This window comes from Quercus suber, unplaced genomic scaffold (genome assembly GCF_002906115.3).
Source record: "Quercus suber isolate HL8 unplaced genomic scaffold, Cork oak 2.0 scaffold_580, whole genome shotgun sequence".
Classification (NCBI taxonomy): domain Eukaryota; kingdom Viridiplantae; phylum Streptophyta; class Magnoliopsida; order Fagales; family Fagaceae; genus Quercus; species Quercus suber.
Window position 1 is genome coordinate 111020 of NW_027070025.1, and position 21643 is coordinate 132662.

General features: G+C 32.9%; 1 protein-coding gene across 2 annotated transcripts; it reads left to right on the top strand.

The window, feature by feature from the left end:
• Positions 1–7165: 7165 nt before the first annotated feature.
• On the top strand, positions 7166–16170 carry LOC112017439 (proline-rich receptor-like protein kinase PERK1). Of its 2 annotated transcripts, none has more exons than XM_065764734.1 (8): positions 7166–7679; positions 10399–10752; positions 11257–11343; positions 11437–11507; positions 13770–13846; positions 14029–14176; positions 15008–15169; positions 15555–16170. In XM_065764734.1, exons 1-8 carry the CDS (start codon positions 7502–7504, stop codon positions 15810–15812), a joined length of 1335 nt encoding a protein of 444 aa, XP_065620806.1. In that variant the 5' UTR covers positions 7166–7501; the 3' UTR covers positions 15813–16170. The 2 variants fall into 2 exon arrangements, with proteins under 2 accessions (XP_065620806.1, XP_023905656.1); XM_024049888.2 differs by having other exon boundaries at positions 7176–7679; positions 15591–16170.
• Positions 16171–21643: the final 5473 nt, after the last annotated feature.

The window sequence follows — 21643 nt, forward strand, 5'->3', positions numbered from 1 at the left end:
TCGGAGCCTTTGTCCAAACATAGAGGTGCGTGTAGCTGCTGATGGAGGTCGAGTTCTTGGGTTTTGGTTGCTAGAGGCTGTGGAGCACGTTTGTGCTGTTGATTTCATCAAGTGAAGGCTTGATGTGCACAAATTTAAGAACTGAAGGCATGGCATGCTTGAAAGATGAGAGACATGGTGACGAGATAGCAATGGTGATTTTATGGGAGCTGTGTGAAGCCGTAGAGTCTAGATTTGTGGGCAAGCAGAGGCACTATGGTGGATCTGTGTTGTGCATGTGGGAAATTTCTTTTTTTGTGTGGAGACAGTTGTTTAATGACAAGAACGAAGTTTAGCTCTGATACCATGTTAAATATATTAGTAACATGATGTGTTATATCATATTGTATATGCTAGAGTGGATGCGGAAGGGAAATCATAGAATAGGAACACCGAGAACACGAGGATTACGTGGTTCAGCTTTGTCGGCCTACATTTACGGAGGAATCCCTTAAAGGCTACATCTTTATTATATAAGAGTGTAGGACAATAACTTATGTTACAATGAAACCCCCTAACATGAGTATATATAGGCGACTAAATCCTAGACTACTAGTACAAGTAAGAGTGGGCTTGAGCCTATTACATTGGGCTAATATGTTTAATATATTTCTAACAATATGGAGTGTGATGAAGAAATTCATTTTTCCTCTGTCAGTTACTTATGTTATAATTTTTCCGTTGTGAGGATTGTATTATCTGAATGGTTAGAACCTGAGACATTTTCATGTGATTATTTATTTAGAAATTTTATTTCTTTTCTCTAATTCAATACCATTTTCCTTTAAGGCATTTGGAAGACATTTAGTTTAGTGGATCTATTCCCTTATCACTTGGGATCTATTTCCTCTCATAGTTTTTAATTGCTTTTATGTACATGATACAATTAGATATGTTGGAAACTAGTTGGAAAATATTGGTTAGAGTGTGAAGAAATTCTATTATGGTGTTGTCTAAAATGTACTTCCTTTTGTAGATTTCCTAAAGAATGGAAGCTCAAATTTTGGCTTTGGAAGGCAATGTTGGTATTATTAGTAGCAATTCAAGTGGGGTTTTGTTTAAGATGTACTTCCTCTAGTGGATATCATAAAGCATGGAAGCTCAAGTGCTGGCTTTGGAAATTGGAATGCAATGCAACCAAAGCTGCTATTTGCAATCATTTCATGTATTTGTTTATTTTGGGTGTTGATGTATATTTTGGTCACCTATTGTGTTGTATACTTATTATTTTTTGTAACAAGAGTCTATATCTTTGTAACAGGACTCTCTATTAGTTATAGAATGAGTCTATTAGATTTTTTTTGTTAATTAGTTGTTACAATATATAGTGGATATTGTAAAATCAATTGTGGTTAATAAAGTTTTGGAAGATTGTTTTTGTTTTTTTCCCTTTGTTGTGATATGACATATATCATTTTTATGATAACTAACTACCACAACTATTGTCAAAGATAGGCAACACTAGCAATGATGGTTTTGTTTGGTTTCAAAATCTGCCGCCTATGGTGGATCATCTTTGCACCTCAATAAAGAGAGATTATCTTGTAATAGACTTATTGCTTCTTAATATTGGCCAACCTATGTTAGCAAAGGAGAAAGAAATTATGTATAAACAAATGATTTGCATTTAAAGAGAACTTTTACATTAATGTTCTAGAGTTAGAGAAGGTTCCTAGCTTATTACAAAATGTTGCCCAATGGACTATCTCATAGGAAGTCAATTTTGTTCCGTACCGGTCGGTACAACTGGTATATACCATACCAGTTAGTAAACTGGTACAGATACATCACTTATTTTGTACTGGAAAAAATACCGGCCATACTGGTCGCATACTGGCGAAATCTAGCTGTTTCGGCCGGTAAATGGATACCAGGTCGAAAGTTCCGATAGAGCCTACCATTGCAAAACCCGTAGATTCATGACACTGAGACAATGACGAAACCATTTTTGCTTGCAAAAACCCATAGATCTATGACACTGAGACAATGACGAAGTTCCGGCAGAGACTATTGCTGCATCATGGCCTCATTTTGTTAATTTGCATCTCTCGTTCTTACTTTTTTTTTTTTCTATCTTCTCCTCTTCTTCGCTTAACACCAGCCTTCTCGTCCCTGAGCGTTTGGCTTCTCAATGCATTTTCAAAACATGTGGCTGTGTTTAATCTTTTGGAAAATAACGTGTGGTTGTGGTAAAAGTTAAACTAAGGCTGTAAGGCATTGAATTCTATCAGAATTCACGTGAGTTTGGGGGTTTTTTTGACAGTTTAATCCTTTTACAATTGTTCCAAGGCTTTTTTTTTTTTTTTTTTGGATATAATGATTAAATAATTTAGATTTATATGTGATTGACTGGGCCATTGTAGAAGGATAAAGATAATGATGAATTGGGCCTAAATATACTTAAAGACATAGGATTTAAATTCAGCAATATATATATATATATATATAGGATTTTATATGTATAGCAGTAAACCTGAAACGGTACACCGGTATTGATCGGTATCCGAAATATATCGTATCACTAGCTAAACCGGTACAGTCTCCGGTACGGTATTAACTTCTTTAAATTTATGAGAAAAAAAATATTAACTATCAAGTTTCCATGTTCAAACTAATCTTATGACCTTATATATCATAAACAAACTAATTACCCCAACCATCTTCGTGTAATTTTGCATTTTCAACCTTTGTCACATCATTGGAACCAAACTTCCTAGTAGAATTGCTTGGATACTCATTTGGGAAATCATAACATGCCTTTTGGAGTGGAGAATTATCCTAAAAAACAAAATGAAAACATTTAGTTTCACTATAGAATCTACTAGTCGTTAACCCGTGCGATACATGAAATAGTTTAATAAAATTATATATATGAGAAGAAATTGAATAAAGAAAAAACAAAAAATGCCTAATCTATTTAAATTCAATCACATATTAGAAGGATATTATTCTCAGTAGTACCATGCTTTACAAATCTAGCAACAAAATTCACAAAATATATTATATACATTTACGCAATTAAATTTATTAAATCAATAAGGCTAAGTTAAAACTTCAAATAGTCAAGATGACTGCTATAACAACATACACTATTCAGAAAGGAACTTACCTGTTCCTAATGAAAAGAATGATACAGATATAAATATGAACAAAGAGAGGAGATGTAGGCCATAAGAGTAAAGAGATTCAAAATAATCGGAAATAATTATTAAAAAATCTAAATATGTTAGTTATAAACAATTATAAGTATGTGGTTATAGTGGTATAAATAAATTATAAATTCTAATAGTAGCATATTAGAATTTAAGTCTGTCCAAATCAACCAATTTGCAAACTGTAATGCATAAACTCTAATAGTAGTATAAAATCAGATTAACATTAAAATTATATATATAAAAGCACTTAGTCATTTTTTTCTCTCCTTTGTTGCTTTTGGTGTAGTTTACTTGTGACGATTGCGAAGCATTTGGCTATTTCCTTCTTTTCTTTTAAAATAGCATAAGTTATAGGAGAAGTAAAATGAAGAATTTATGGCTGAGGTTTCTGGTACTTCTAATATTTGCTGATTGTTGATAGATTTGGAGGTCTTTTGTTTTGCTAGAATTGAAATGTTTTTTTTTTCCTGCAATGTTCGTCATTTATTACAAACGTTTTAGCAAAAAACGTGCAAAATACATTTATACACTCAACTATCTAATTTTTCATAACCAACCTTGCACACATAGCAGAAGGGGAATAAATTTTGTTTCCAGCTAATGAAGATTGATATCATATAGTGCAGATCTTTTTTTTTTTTTTTTTTTTTTGATAAAACAATAAATGTCATGTTCATGATGTAAATAATGAAATATATTAATTTGGTGCTATTGTGTAAACTTAAAGAAGTAATGAAATTTAATAGAGTAAGTGACAATTAATATATATATTCATAGTCAGCTGTACCTTCTACAAAACAATAAATGTCATGTTGTTTATTTCTTTTTCTTCAAGTAAGGGTTGAAAAAGAAATTGCAGTCGACTCTTCCTCACCATTTGAACAAGTAGTATTTGAAGAATCTCCAAGCTTGACCAAATCAAAGTCTGATGCACATAATTTGATCTCAATAACTTTTTGGAACAAAGCGGAGAAATTCTTGTTGTTAGGACATATATGTTTTTAACTTGTTTAAGAACATATGTCACTTAGTTATGTAAATTGGCTAATCCTTTGACAAAACGCACTTTGCTTGTAATTGGGTAGTGCTAGGTGTTTTTAATACTTCAAGAAACAATGTTTCAAGGTCAAGTGTTGAAGTCATCAAGTCTGTCCAAGAGAAAGCAAGTTGAAGTGCAGAATTTTTAAAACTCGACATCTCTCGATAGCTACCTCGACACCTGCTATCTGTCGAGATTTAAAAAGTCAGATTTCCAATCTGATTTTCTTGGGATCCGTGAATATGTTTTTGGGCATTCTTTTCTTCTAACCCTAAACATATAAAAGGATTATTTTAAGAGCCGTTTTGGGTGACACAAGTTGCATTATCATTGAGCAATCTCTGTTTAAGCAAATTGTGATCAACAGACGAAGTTCTTGACCTAGTTCATCTTCCATCAAGAAGTTGCTGTGTATTTGCACCATAGGGTTTTGTAACCAAGCATCTTCCTGCTATTCATCAGAAAGGATGATCTGAAGAACTTTGCAGCCAATCATTCTTCATCAGTTGGTGTTCTGAAGTTGCGTACTTGGATTCGCGCATTGGTTAGTCACGTACTTGGGAGCCGTGCATCAAAGGTGGAGACTGTCACTACAGATCAAGTCCAATTGGGTATTGGGGTAAGGGTTCAACTGTAGGTTGGTAAGGTACTTGGGATTCCTTTACTTGTAACCCTTGATTTGATAATAGTGGAGTTTTGGGAGTGGTGACCTGAAAATCACCCAGTGGGGTTTTTGCCTTTAGGGTTTTCCCCATTCGTAAACAAATCATCGTGTTATTTATTTTCCGCTGCATACTTAGTTGATTGGTGATTTGTTTGTGCTTCCATAAAATTGCATGATTAATTGATTAATTAATTACTTGGCTAAATTAATTAATTAGGGTTAATCACAAGGGGTCATTCATATTGTGACCTATCACTTGTATGAACTGAGTGCATAAGAATACTTTTTCGAAAAAGTGAGGGTCCGTTTGGTAGAGGAGTTTGATAGAGGAGTTTGAGTAGTGTTGTTTGTAATTTTTTGAAATACGTATGGGTAAAAAAGTGTGTGAAAATATGTGTAATGTTGTTTAAAAACTGAAAATAAGTGTTTGAAATGCCTTACCAAACTGCCCTGAAAGTCTGAGTTGGTCCCGGTTTATACAAAATTCACAAAATATATTATATACATATACGCAATTAAATTTATTAAATCAATAAGGCTAAGTTAAAACTTCAAATAGTCAAGATGACTGCTATAACAACATATACTATTCAGAAAGGAACTTACCTATTCCTAATGAAAAGAATGATACAGATATAAATATGAACAAAGAGAGGAGATGTAGGCCATAAGAATAAAGAGATTCAAAATAATCGGAAATAATTATTAAAAAATCTAAATATGTTAGTTATAAACAATTATAAGTATGTGGTTATAGTGGTATAAATAAATTATAAATTCTAATAGTAGCATATTAGAATTTAAGTCTGTCCAAATCAACCAATTTGCAAACTGTAATGCATAAACTCTAATAGTAGTATAAAATCAGATTAACATTAAAATTATATATATAAAAGCACTTAGTCATTTTTTTCTCTCCTTTGTTGCTTTTGGTGTAGTTTACTTGTGACGATTGCGAAGCATTTGGCTATTTCCTTCTTTTCTTTTAAAATAGCATAAGTTATAGGAGAAGTAAAATGAAGAATTTATGGCTGAGGTTTCTGGTACTTCTATATATAAATATGAACAAAGAGAGGAGATGTAGGCCATAAGAATAAAGAGATTCAAAATAATCGGAAATAATTATTAAAAAATCTAAATATGTTAGTTATAAACAATTATAAGTATGTGGTTATAGTGGTATAAATAAATTATAAATTCTAATAGTAGCATATTAGAATTTAAGTCTGTCCAAATCAACCAATTTGCAAACTGTAATGCATAAACTCTAATAGTAGTATAAAATCAGATTAACATTAAAATTATATATATAAAAGCACTTAGTCATTTTTTTCTCTCCTTTGTTGCTTTTGGTGTAGTTTACTTGTGAGAATTGCGAAGCATTTGGCTATTTCCTTCTTTTCTTTTAAAATAGCATAAGTTATAGGAGAAGTAAAATGAAGAATTTATGGCTGAGGTTTCTGGTACTTCTATTTGTTGATTGTTGATAGATTTGTAGGTCTTTTGTTTTGCTAGAATTGAAATGTTTTTTTTCCTGCAATGTTTGTCATTTATTACAAACGTTTTAGCAAAAAACGTGCAAAATACATTTATACACTCAACTATCTAATTTTTCATAACTAACCTTGCACACATAGCAGAAGGGGAATAAATTTTGTTTCCAGCTAATGAAGATTGATATCATATAGTGCAGATCTTTTTTTTTTTTTTTTGACAAAACAATAAATGTCATGTTCATGATGTAAATAATGAAATATATTAATTTGGTGCTATTGTGTAGACTTAAAGAAGCAATGAAATTTAATAGAGTAAGTGACAATTAATATATATATTCATAGTCAGCTGTACCTTCTACAAAACAATAAATGTCATGTTGTTTATTTCTTTTTCTTCAAGTAAGGCTTGAAAAAGAAATTGCATTCGACTCTTCCCCACCATTTGAACAAGTAGTATTTGAAGAATCTCCAAGCTTGACCAAATCAAAGTCTGATGCACATAATTTGATCTCAATAACTTTTTGGAACAAAGCCGAGAAATTCTTGTATGAACTGAGTGCATAAGAATACTTTTCTGAAAAAGTGAGGGTCCATTTGGTAGAGGAGTTTGATAGAAGAGTTTGAGTAGTGTTGTGTGTAATTTTTTGAAATACGTATAGGTAAAAAAGCATAAAAATATGTGTAATATTGTTTAAAAACTGAAAATAAGTGTTTGAAATGCCTTACCAAACTGCCCTGAAAGTCTGAGTTGGTCCCGGTTTATGTGGAAATCGTGCTTTGCCCTGCGTAGTCGTGGGGCAAAGTTTTTTGATTCTAGTAATTAAAGTCAAGACTGCCAGTCTGCTACACAATTTTTCTTCACCAACTTAACCATATAACCATATATTAGTTATAGATATGTCATTCTTACCTCCAACTCTCAAATTCTACTCCTTTCTTTCCTTCATAGAAAGTGTAGGTCAGGTCAGCTCTCACTCCTAGACAGACTCGGTATCAGTACGTACAGTATAGAGAAAACCATCTCCGGAAAATCCCTCTGGATAAGTCGTTTCCGGGGCTTCCACCATCGTCACTGGAACCTCCTCCGGCAGATGAATTACTACCAGATATGACACCGCCGCCGCAGTCGCTGCCACTGATAGTGGGGGCAGTGGTAGGAGGGTTTGTTCTGCTTGGTGTTTTGAGGTACTGCATCATTTGGTATAGGAGGAAGGTAGACAACCAAATTCCGTCTATATCTGAGGATGGTATTTCAAGACCAAAACCACAACCAGATGAACCTAAAAGTTAGGGTCTTATTTTATTTATTCTTTACTTTAACGAGTTAGTTAATTAGTTTTATACTTTCTTATATTTTTTGATATATAATTTTACTTTTAGTCATTAGTTTATATTTTATATATAACATGGGATAGATTACAGTTATAATCGATGTAAATTTTTTTATTAATTTTATATTCATTCTTGCATGTGAAGATATACTATTGGTCTTCAAGTGTAGCACCATAGTGATTTAGTCCATAAAGTTAAATTTTTTTATTTTATTTATTTTAAATATAAAACTTCTTAAAAAAATTAATGTAGAATTAATAAATTGTACAAAAAATTTCTTTAAGCAATTAATTTAGATTTTTTTAATATATTTTATTTAAAAATATATAATTTATTAAATTTAAGAGCATTTTAAACATATTTTCCCAAAGAAATTAAAAAAAAAAAATCTTTAGTTGAAGCTTTTATTTATTTATTTTTATTTAAGTTCTGTTTGTTTGCTTGTATAACGATTTTGAAAAATGTTTTCTACATTTTCAAGTGATATGAGATTTAGTAAAAGTGTAAAATTAACTTGAAAAAAAAATTTCCATTAACCGAAACTATTTGTAAAAATTTCGATAAAACAATTTTCAAAACACACACCCCTCTTCTTTATCTCATTTGCACACACTGCCGCCCCCCTCCCCCCCCTCCCTTCTTTTTCTCACAAACCCTCACGGTAGTGGGAAAATTGGGGCAATGACAATCATTATTCACAGATCTGAGGCTCTGTTGTGACCCAGTTATCGCCGTGGAGCTCAGTCACACTCATTGCCCCTTTAGATCTGGGCCATATCATGGAGCTTTGTCACAATAGTTAGATCTAAGAGCATTTAAAACATAATTTCACAAAGAAATTTTAAAAAAAAAATCTTTAGTTAAAGCCTTTTTTTTTTTCCCTTCTTAAGTTCTTTTTGTTTGCCTGTAAAATGCTTTCTTTAAAATATTTTCTATATTTTCAAGTGTTTGTTTCATTGTAAAACTTGGTCAAATTTGAAAATATTTCTGTTTATCAAGAAAATCTTTGCGAAAATTTGTAAAATTTTTTACTAAAAATTTTTCAATAAAAATTTACAAAGTACATGCCCCGCTTCATTATCTCATTTGCACACGCTCCCTCCCCTATTGTATTTATAAAGAAAGAAGGATGACATTATCTTTCATTTTTCTAATTTGTGACTTTAAGTAAGTCTTTCTTTTAAAGCAACACATTTCACATTGAATATATTCTATATATAAAAAAAAAAAGTTTCTCGATCATTGAAAAGGAAAAAACAGAAATGGTATTGTCCCTGTTTTTTTCTTTAAAATGAGCCAATCTTCTTCTTGGTCTTTCATTTTTGAGGAACAAAAGTCCTATAGCAAACCTTTACCCTTTGCGCTAAGACTCCTAGAGACATTGGTTGAGTATGCTTGAGGCTTTTACCAACACTGCTCCATGTATGGATTTGATTTGTAGTACAATTATGGGTGGTTTAATTATTGCAAAGACTGCTACATGTCTCTACCATAAAGGAATTGATTTTTGTTTTGGTTTTGTTTGTTTGTTTTTCCTTGTTTTTTCACACATGCACTCACCATGAGGGAATTGTTCTCTTGTTGAAAACCTAGCTTCTCAAATATCAAAAACCAAAAACCTAGCTTTTTAAGATTCTCAAATATAAAAAATCCAGCTTTTGCGTTTCTAGCAAAACCCAAAACACAACAAAATTTCCAACAAATCATACCCATAACCCTGCAATTTTAGGCTATATAATATGAGAAAGAGAGAAACTACAAACTCTAAAAATCACTCATCTGCCAAAATTACCGCATCTAAACTTCCACACATACCAAAATTTCACCAATGAACCAGAAAAATTTAGAAGCCCAAGAATGAAGATGATAAAATATTTTAGTGTGATCTCCAACTCCAAGCCCAGAGAAGCAAAATCAAGGAGACAATCTTTCAAAGATGGGCATAGATGATTGTTGCTTAGACAAAGAGAGTGTGTGTGAGATTGAGAAAGAAAAGGCTTCGGAGCTAGAGGAAAAGAGAGAGAAGTTGAGAACAATCTGACTTGGTGAGAGAAAAAATAATAAAAAAGTGAAATGCAAAGTTACAGTAATCGTGTAAATATACATAAATTTTTTACATGATTACTATAGCAACAATGGAAATTGCACAAATTTAGCTCCATTGATGTGGGTCATTTTTGGAGTAAAATGTGTAAAGTTGTCTACTTTTTCTATTTTGGAAGGACTGAGGCGGTTGCTCTTACGCTTTTATGTCTAAACTCAAGAGGTTTGTGCTGTGCTTGAAACTTTTAACTACATTGCTCCATGTATGGATTTGATTTGCAGTGCAAGCATTTTATTTTAACTAAGCAGTACAAGATTGACTACTATGGAAAGGTTTAATAATTGCAAAGACAACTGCTACAGCCTACATGTCTCTCCACGAAGAACATTTTGTTTTTTGGGGGGGTTAATTTCACACACATCACTAAGGAATTGTTGAAAGCCGTTAAGTTCATTAGTACTTGGAATCAATTGTTCATGTTCTTTTACCATTTTCATCATTATGTTTTTGGACGAAAGATGTCATTGATCATATTATGTATATTATCAATCAATCTTTTAGTCTTAGATGATGCCACTTTATATTATAACTGAGTAACTGACCAATGCTCTTGTTTTCTTCTCCTCCAGGTGATCCTACTCCAACACCATCAACTGGCCATCCTATAGCTCTTTCTCAAATTATATTTTCATATGAACAATTAGCCATTGCAACTAATGGTTTCTCCGAGAACAACTTTATTGGTGAAGGTGGTTTTGGTCATGTCCATAAGGGGGTCCTTCCAAATGAGAAAGTGGTTGCAGTTAAACAGCTGAAATTGGAAAGTAAACAGGGAGAGCGTGAGTTTAGGGCAGAAGTTGAGGTCATTAGTCGTATCCATCACAAACACCTTGTTTCATTGGTTGGATATTGCATTTCTGGGGAACAAAGATTGCTTGTTTATGAGTTTGTCCCAAATGGTAACTTGGAATATCATCTGCATGGTAAGTCATTATCTATAATTTGAATCTTCGATCTTTTGGGCAATTTTCACTATCTTATCTTTGTACTTTAAAATTGTATTTGCTTGAAATAAGGGAGAAAGATGTTTGTTTATTTTAGGAGACAGCTTATCGTTGTTCATATTATTAGAGCCAATAAAAAATTATACGGTTTCGTGACATAGAAAGAATGATAAAAGGGAAATCCTGTGGCTTTTAAAACTGCATAACATAACATGTGCAATAGTATTAACGGTAGTAGCACTGGTAAACGAAATTAAAAAAGTAATCATTTATTTACTCGAGTTCTCTACTTATTGATACAAGACTACAGCAAGATTCCAAAAGAATACAGGCTAAAATGTGAAACCTGTGTTCTTTTTTAATTGGTAAGTGTTGGATCACAGTTTATTGTTCTGATTTGAACAATTTGAATTGGTAGTCTAACATGTTTATGTACGGTGAAACTACTATAAAGCGTTTTATTGAGGAAAATTGACATTGCAGGATTGGAGAGTCCAACTATGAATTGGCCAACTAGACTAAAAATAGCTATAGGCTCTGCAAAAGGATTGGCATATCTGCATGAGGACTGTGAGTTCTCTTTGTTTACCACATTAATTGCGAACCTAATGAATATTTTCTTGTTATAGATTAAGTCTCCTTTTGAGCTCAATGTATCTTCAGGTCAGCCCAAGATCATACACCGTGACATCAAGGCAGCTAATATTCTTCTTGATTCTAATTTTGAAGCAAAGGTTAGGTTTATTAGTGGTTTCATGTGATTCTTGGTTTAAATTTCAAATATATCTATCTGTGTTGAGATAGTGAAATTTGGATAACAATTACGAATGTAGCAAATAGTAGTGGGTTTTTACAAATTAAAAATAGAAAAAAAAAAAAAAACAATAAGAAATCTAGAAACTTAAAAAAAAAAAAAAAATGTCATCTCATGATTTTCTCCATAGACTTGAGTTCCAAAAGTGGCCACATAAGTAATATGTTTCAATTTTGATTGCATAATAATTTGTTTGCAAAATTAGCTAGAGAGAAAAATTGGCCACACTTTACTAAGAAAATAGGGAGATTACAATTGTAGTACAAAGTCACAAAATTAAAAAGATCATACTCAATGCACAAAATCTCACTTTTATGATGTCTGAGAGATGTTATGTTAGGCAACCTCAACCTTAATTTATTGTAGAAATTGATTTTTGAACTTAAACCTACAACTTGTCATTTTTAGTGAAAGACACTTGCATTGTACCAAGAGGCTCAACATCTCTCTCACCATAACTAGCACACTACAAGAAATCATAATTCTTTAAGTCTAGCATATAAAAGGCCAAAAGTAATGTGTATAATGTGACACCCATATTTGATTTTGATATTGTCTAAGTGTGTGTTGTGTGAGTGTGTGGTGAGTCCTATATTGGGCATTTACCAGGTAAATATGGGCTTTATTAACAACTACAAAGAGCCTCAATTGTGACTTGTTATTTTGAGATATAACACAAATGTGGTTTAGCATTTTTCTTTGAGTTGCAAGCTCAGCCTAAATTGATTTGCAAAGTTAGCTAATTAAGTGATGTTCTAACTTGGACTTGGTAAAAAGTCTTCAACAAATCCTGCCTCGCCACAAATCTTTACCTTAGCTTGAATTATTTAATTTTTTGTAAACAAAAAGTCCTCCATTGCCTCCACCAAAGCTTTTAAGAGCTACCATTGATTTTAAAAAATAGTTAAACACCAATCAAGTCCAAACAGTTCTTACTTGTACAAAGGAAAAACTTTAGTCATAATATCTAATGGATTATGTATTGTTGCAACCTTTCTAAATTGAAGGTTGAGAACAATTAAATTCAACTTTATTATGGTTTAAACCTCAAGTTACAATTATGGCTAATTCTAATTTTAAGCTAATATACTAAATTAAAGCCCAATTGTGTTTATGATTAGCTAATTAACATTAGTAAGCAATAGTAAACATAAACATCAAAACAACCACAAAAATTCAAAGGCACAATAACAGACAAATATGTTCTTGAAGAGGAAAACTCAAGTACCAGACATTAAAACCTCTTTGCAACCTCACTGCCAAAAATGATCCCTTAGAATAGATAGTAGCAATATAATTTTCTCACAAAACAAAACCCTTCAAGTAATGTAACAAAGAGGCACTCAAGCTCTTCAAGCCCCTGCTTGTAACTGAATTTGCAATTCCTTTCTCTACTCTAGCATCCAGATCCACAATTGAGTTCTAACTGCAACTTCAAGCCTGGTGGCTCCAATGCTTCCCAAAACTCCAATCAACTCTCACAATTTTTGCTAGGTTTCTTTCAATTTTCAGATGGTAATTAGGGTTTAATTTAATGAGAAATGGTGTATATATTGGTTGGGTCAAGGTTGAAACAATAGGAGAATTTGTAATAGAATTGTCTAAAGTTTTGACAATTTCAATCAACCCAATTTCCCACAAAAGTCATATTAGTATTTCATTCATTTGGAGTTGTTTGTGTTTTTTTCCCTTTATATGTTTCAAAATTTTCATTATGACCTTATATGTTTGATTTGATTTTCATATTAACGGGTCATTTATTTGATTTAGTAATCTAACCATGCATAATATGTGTTTTTCTCTGCAACAAGGAAATTGTTGTATTTCATAACATTTTAAAACTAGTATTTCATGAAATTGTTAAACATGAAGGGTATTACGTCAAATTAACGAGGAAAATGGAAAATAGGATAAACACAAAAATGAAATAAAATATAAATGACCAAAATGAAAATTTTAAAACGTAAATTACCAAAATGAAAACAATTTCAAGCTTTAAGGGTTAAACTTAAAAATGCACCACCCTTTTTTCTCCCATATTTGTTTGCGTCTTGCATGTATTTTGTACGTATGTAGGTGTTTGCATGGCATAAGTTACGTAGAAAACCTTCATATATCATCTAATACTTAAAAATACTTTTCCAAACCAACTTCTATGACAAGATTTTGGGCTTTCGTTCAGGTTTCAGATTTCGGGCTTGCTAAGTTTCTGTTAGATACTGTGACTCACATCACAACTCGGGTAATGGGAACTTTTGGGTAAGCTCCATTTCTCCGTGTTCTTTAGACAATGCTAAGGTGCTACCATGAAGTTTAATTAGTTCTGAAGCAGTCTAAATGCTATTAAGCAATGATAGCTTGGCTACTTCATTTCTAATTAAAAAATTTTGTATTAATTGCTTCTGAATGTCTTGAAATGATGTTGTATTCATCAAATGCAGTTACTTGGCTCCGGAGTATGCCAGTAGTGGACAGCTCACTGATAAGTCAGATGTCTTCTCTTTTGGGGTTGTGCTTTTGGAGTTGATTACTGGACTCCGGCCTTTCGATAAAACTCAATCCTTCCCTAATGATAGCCTGGTTGAGTGGGTGTGTACCATTTCAAAGTAGTAGTTCATAATGTTTCATTATTCTTTTTACGGTCCTATTCTGCGTGTTTGTATCTATTGTGCCTATCTGCATTTGTCTTGCCAGTATTAGGTGGTCTTTTTTATTTTTTTTTATTTTTAATTTAAAAAAAAAAAAAAGCTCTTGTATAGCGATTTGTTAGAAAATACATTTAAATATGGTTCTTAAAAGAAGTAATGAAAAGAATTTGAGGGTACCTGCTACCTACTACAAATAGATGCATAGTAATTCGTTGAGTTGAATTGTTTTTGTACTAGATAGTTGGATAATAATTCTAAGTGTATCTTCATTTAGTATAGGCACTAATGATTTAGAACAAGATATGAGATTTAATTTTTATAATTTATTAATTTATGATTTTTTTGGTTGTAATTTTGTTATTTGAGCATCTAGGATTTTATTTTCTTTATTTTAAGAGTTTTTAAGGCTTTCCTAGTCAAATTAGAGTTATATTATGGCAAAGGATCAATTAGAATCAGTTTAAGAATATTTTCATTTGTAAAATAAGTTTTTTTGGAGCCTTGAATCGGTCTTTTATATGTAAAACAAAATTTTATATCTCTGAATATCAGTTATATTTTCTAGAGAGGCTTTCTCATTTTTTTTGGTGGGTTGCAGATTTTCTTTCTGGATTTAAGGGTTTCATTAAGCTAGAATGAAATCTAGTCCCTATCATGCTTTCTATTTTGAGTCTCAACTTCCATTTATTTTTCCTCTTGATGGATGTTGAATTCTTAATAGCAAAGGTTGAGTAACATGGAAAAGTTAACCTTTACTGTTATGGAATTTTAGGGAAGGCCTTTGCTCGCGCAAGCTTTAGAACATGGCAACTTTGAAGCTATTGTTGATCCAAGGTTGCAGAATGATTATGAACCTACAGAATTGGCTCGAATGGTTGCTTGTGCTGCTGCTTGCGTCCGTCATATGGCCCGGTCTAGGCCAAGAATAAGCCAGGTAATTCTACCAATTTTATTATTGAAATATTTAGTTCTCTTTGTCTAATATATCAAATCCTTTTCTCAAAAAAAAAAAAGAAAAAAGAAAAAGTCAAATCCAAAATTATAGATAAACCTCCTTTCCCCAAAGTTTGTGAATTGTAAAGCCTATTGTCTTGTTTGTTACTAATTTTTATTTGTGATTATTTTGTAAAATATATGGTTCCAATATATTGCGCTGTTTTGGCAGGTTATTGAACTTTTAATGTTCGAAAGATTGAGTATATAGGAATTTAGATTTTCCAATTTTACTATTCAAATGCTAAAATGATTTTGAAACTGTTTGAAATTAAGACTTTATTCTTTGTGATGGCATGTACCTGTAATCATTTTTCATGATGCAGTATATAACCCTACTACCATTCTTGCATGGTAAGCAGATAGTTAGAGCTTTGGAAGGTTATCTTTCTCTGGATGATCTAAATGAGGAAATCTCACTTGGGACAGCTGGAAACATAGATTATGGTAATGATCAATATAAGGAGGACTTAAAGAAATTCAGAAAGATGGTACCAATAAGCCACGACCAAGGCTCTAGTGAATGCAGCGGACCTAGCACTGACTCAGCTTTGCACCAATCTGTCTCAAGCAGTGAAAGCTAAAAAAATATCCAAGAGATGGAATTGGGGAAAATTAAAAATGATGCCTCAGATTTTGGTGTAATCTTCTGCTTGATGATTCCAATTTCCTAGCTTGCACATTCACCTGCTTTCCTGTCCTGCTCCATTGAGTTACACTTATCATTCTACTTAAGCTTAATTTTAACTCTTATATATCCAGTACCATATTATTTCTTAAAGTTTGATTTTTTAATGTATGTGTGCCATTAGATACTTGCTGAGATTGATGGGCACTTGTCCTTTTGCTTATTTGTGTGGATTAGTGTTGTGGGTCTTTCATATTGTTGTGATCTGCTTTGGTTTTAGTGGGGAATGTAATTGAAAAAATTGTTTTTGCTAACGACTGTGCAATTTTGTGTGTGTGTGTTTGTGTGGCCTTGTATTCAAATTGATTTGCTTGCAATAAGATTTATATTTTGTGGGCATTTTGAGTTATTTTCCTTTGAATTTTAGATTTTGATTTGCCTTCAAAATCTTTTTTTTTTAGTAATAAATTCTGTTTGAGTGTCAATTGTGTTGTTTAATTGCTTTTGGATTTGTTTCTTTGAGACCATCTACCAAACAAGCTGAATTATGAATCTATATTCTCATCCAGTTGAGATGCTATCTCAGCCATAAGCTTGATCAGATTGATGCACCTTTCAATGGTGTCGTTGGCTTGGCAGAGATCACTTTTCAGAACTTTGAAGTCCTTTGAGAGTTATTGTGATGAGTGAGTGATGACTATCAAATATGACATTGAGTTAATTGGAGGTTGGGTCTTAAAATCCATATAAGTTTTACTGTTTCAGCTTCTAAAAATAAAAGCTATGTAGTCCAGGTTCACTAGCATGCAGTGCTACCTAGAATAGAATTAAAAGAATTTGCAAAACATGGAAGCTATCAAAATACATTTCTAGGGGTATATTGGTAATTTTGGATGTCCAATGGTATATTGGTAATTTTGGAAGTGTAGGGGGTATTTGGGTCATTTTGGGTATTTAACGGTATTTTGGTAATTTTGGAAGTCAATAAGGTATTCAACTAGTTTTAGAGGTAATTGGGTCATATTGGGTTAAATTAGGGGTTACTAATTAAATGAGTTGGGCAAGTAATGGATAATTAATTTATATATAAATGATAAATGAATAAATGGGTAATTACACACCCAACCTATTTATGACCGAACCCGCCCATTTGCCACCCTTAGTCTTGACCGATTGATCTTGCTGAAGATTTTGTGGACCTTAATCCAATCATTCGAAATTCTGAGTCGAAAGAAAAAAAGGAACAAGGGTTTTCTAAGTTCCATGGTAAAAAAAGTACAGCGTTTCATTAATAATTGACAGATCTTCACTCCTATAGCATGTAAATTTTGACTACCCAAATCACGAAATTATAAATCACATATGTATCTAAATTTATGTACTTTGGGTCTGAAAACCTATCATTCAGACTTCAACCTCGGTTTTTACCTCCCACACCTCACAAGCTTTTATACTTGTGGAGTGACCACAACACCAAGGATGCACGGTGGTATTCAATTTGATCTTTAACCTTTAAGTACTGTGTCAAAATAGTTTCTACCATTAAGTAATTAATGGAAAATACTAACATGGCTAACAGCCAAAATAATTTTTTTTTTTTGCACATATACTTCCATTTGGATTGCCATATTAGCATCATAATTAAATTAAATGTTAATCTTCCTTCCTAAAATTTTAAAGAAAAAGAAAAAAAAAAAAATTCTTAATCTGCATTTTTTTCCTTTCAATTTCTTGGCATCCAAACACACTCCGAAATCAAATCCTACAAAAATCAACCCTTTCAAATTTCGATTGAGTTGATGTAAATGTAACCTTCACATACTAAATTGAAAACATATTCAAACATTCACATTCAAAATCAAACCCACAACTCTAAAAAAACCAAAGATCTTTGATTGATTTGAAATGAAAACACCAATTTAGGTGGTTGAAATCCAATCAAATCCATATAGCCAACCCAATCTCCTCAAGCCAACTACAACCCATTTTGGAGTACTAGTCTCTTGCATACGCTGGTTGAAACCCCAAAACCCAGCAAGTTTCAAGGAAGTTTAAGATTCTTTAAAAATAATCCAAAATAAACAAGTTACAACTTAAAAAAAAAATTCTTAATCTGCATTTTTTTCCTTTCAATTTCTTGGCATCCAAACACACTCCGAAATCAAATCCTACAAAAATCAACCCTTTCAAATTTCGATTGAGTTGATGTAAATGTAACCTTCACATACTAAATTGAAAACATATTCAAACATTCACATTCAAAATCAAACCCACAACTCTAAAAAAACCAAAGATCTTTGATTGATTTGAAATGAAAACACCAATTTAGGTGGTTGAAATCCAATCAAATCCATATAGCCAACCCAATCTCCTCAAGCCAACTACAACCCATTTTGGAGTACTAGTCTCTTGCATACGCTGGTTGAAACCCCAAAACCCAGCAAGTTTCAAGGAAGTTTAAGATTCTTTAAAAATAATCCAAAATAAACAAGTTACAACTTAATCATAGTCCAAGCCGAAATTGAGCATTCCATATGTATCGGTCTCCAACGAGTCTGCCATGGGAGATCTAAAAGCTTCTTGGAAGGTGGTGGGAACCAATCTGTGTTTGGGTCAATGTGAGAGTGAGAGATAAAGAGAGAGGGATTTGGGTTTGGGTTGATTTGATCAGAGATCTAACCCAGAACTTAAAGAGAGTAATTGTCGAAAGTGATTCTCAAAAAAAAAAAAAAATATTATTGAAAGTGATTCTAAAGCTTACACATAGCCTATTCTGGGGCTGGGTCAGGGTTGTCCATTGAGGAGTTCAAGCTGGAGCTATATAGTTTGTAATCTAGCAAAGGCTTTCGCTGTATGTATTTTCAATTGGGTTTGTATAGGAAGCTAATAGATCTCCTCATGTGTGGCTAGGTGATCTTTGAAGAATAGTTTTTTTTTTCTTCTTTGATTTAAGTTCAGGCCCCCAAGCTTTTGCTAACGTTTTCTTACAGGACGTTTGCCATGGTTCTAATTTGGGCTCCTTTTAGAGGGCGTTTGGTCATCCATTTCAAAACATAGTGTTCAGTGTTTAAACACTGAACACTAGTGTCCAAAAACAAAAAATTGCGTTTGGTCACCCATTCCTGTTCAGTTGATGTTTGAAAAACATTGTAAAAAAGCCCATGTTTTTAAAACATACTCTGGCCTGTTTTTAAAACAACAAACACTATGTTCAGTGGTACTTCGGTAATAAACTTGAAAACTATTATGGCCCACCTGGTCAGCCTTTTTTCAATTACTGTTTCCACTCTTCCTCTCATATCTTCATGCCGAATCAAGCACCTGGTACTAAGATCTCCATCTCACCTACACAGTCAGAGCAAACCTAGCAAAATTTATCTCACCTACCTCCATAACTGCTCTCACCGACTTAGTGCCATCCTTCTAAAGTTATTGTGGGAAACATGAATGAACTTATACTAAGGAAGCGTACAATTGATAAATGCGTTGCTAACTTTGTGTCTTATTCTTGTTACTTGTCACAAGTTGAACCTACTAAAGTTGAGGAAGCTATTTAAGATGAAAGCTGGGTTGAAGTTATGCATGATGAATTGCTTCAGTTTCAGAGGAATGATGTTTGGACTCTAGTACCTAGACCAGAGGGTGAGCACATCATCGGCACAAAGTGGATATTCCGCAATAAGACTAATGGGGAGAGTAATGTGATCTGCAACAAGGCTCGTCTTGTAGCTCAAGGATATTCTCAGATGGAAAGAGTAGACTATGATAAGACATTTGCTCCAATAGTCCGTATGGAGTCCATCAGAATTCTCCTAGCCCTAGCATGTCACTTGAAGTTCAAGCTATACTAAATGGATGTAAAGACTGCTTTCTTGAACGGGTTTTTTAAAGAAGATGTCTATGTGGCTCAACCAAAAGGATTCATTGATCCACACTTTTTGGATCATGTATTGTACCTCAAGAAGGCATTTTATGGTTTAAAGCAAGTCTCTAGAGTTTGGTATGATCGGCTTACACAATACTTGGTGCCACATAGGTTCACAAGAGGAAAAATTAATCAAACTCTCTTCATTAAAAGGGAAGACGGTGAGTTGATAGCTGTTCAAGTCTATGTTGATGATATCATCTTTAGGTCGACTAAGGATGAACTTGCTCATAGTTTCTCAAAAATCATGCAAGGCAAGTTCGAGATGAGCATGATTGGAGAGCTAACTCACTTCCTTGGCTTGCAGATTCATCAACAAGATTCAGGTATATTCAGATCTCAATCTAAATATGCAAGAAATTTTGTGAAAAAGTTTGGTTTGGAATCTGCTAGTTCTGTTAGAACCCATATGAGCCCAAATGTTAAACTCATTGTTAACTTGTTAGGTAAAAGTGTAGATTCATCTCTTTATAGAAACATAATAGGTAGTCTTCTTTACCTTACTGCTTGTAGACCTGACATTAGTTACAGTATAGGAGTATGCTAAATATCAAGCTAATCCCAAAGAGTCTTATATGATTACTTTGAAAAGAATCATAAAGTATATCAAAACCACTGCTGACTTTGGTGTGTGGTATAGCAAGGACACAAATGATGTTTTAGCTAGGTATTTTGATGCTGACTGAGCTGGGAATGCTGATAATAGAAAGAGAACAACGGGAGGTTGTTTCTATATGGGTAATAATCTTCTCTCCTGGATGAGCAAAAAGCAGAATTTCATCTCATTATCCACTGTAAAGGCTGAGTACATCGCTGCTGGTAGCTGTTGCACCCAACTTCTATGAATGTAAAAACTTCTCCATGATTACGATAGTTGTCAAGAACATCTCATTATCTACTATGACAATACCAGTGCCATCAACATCTCTAAGAACCCGGTTCAACACTCTCGAACCAAACACATTGAGATTTGACATCACCTCATTCGGGAGCTTGTTGAAGATGGTGTGCTCACTCTTGAATTCATTCACACTAATGATCAGAAGGTTGACTTGTTCACCAAACCTCTTGATAGAAAATGGTTTGAATTCCTTTGCCAAAACATTGGTGTTATCTCCATGGATTGATCTCCTCTTCTCCTCCTCCTTCCTTATGCATTTGCATATAGTTTTATGCAATTCTTTGTTTAACAAGATTTTATTTGTTTACTTTTCAATTTTTCTTTATTTTGTTTTTCATTTAAAATCAAATTTTTTTTTTTGAAAAAAACAAAAACAGTGTGTGTATGTGTACATTGATACTTGTGTACCTTGGATGGCCAATGAAACAAAGTTTTCTAAACTTTGTATCATTTGTAGCTTAGATGAGCATTTCTATGCATAACTAGGCAAGTGAGCATTGTGACTCGTGTTTGTGATGAGTAAGGTTAAGTAATCTCTTGTGCTTAACACTCGTATCACTCTTTTTGATAGGAATGTCTAGAAAATCTTATGAGAAATGCATAAATAACCATCTCACCACTGTTACCTGCCAATCATGAAATGACATTTTTATACTTTGGCATAGCAAAAGTGGAGTGTCAAATGCTTAACATCATTGGGTATTTCTTTTCTATCTCTTATATGCCCATGCATGATTTGCTTAAAAGAAAAATATGCAAAGAAAAATGAAAAGCAAAAAGAATCAAAATGCTTTATACATGATTGCAAGAGTGTACACTAGGAGATGTGAGAGTTATAGGATGTACCTCGAAGGTGATAGTCCCCATCAAACAGTTATGATTGTGTGTGAGTTAAAGTGATTTTCTCATATCTCAAATCATCATAACATGTAGACACTTATGCAATCTTGCCATGTTTTTT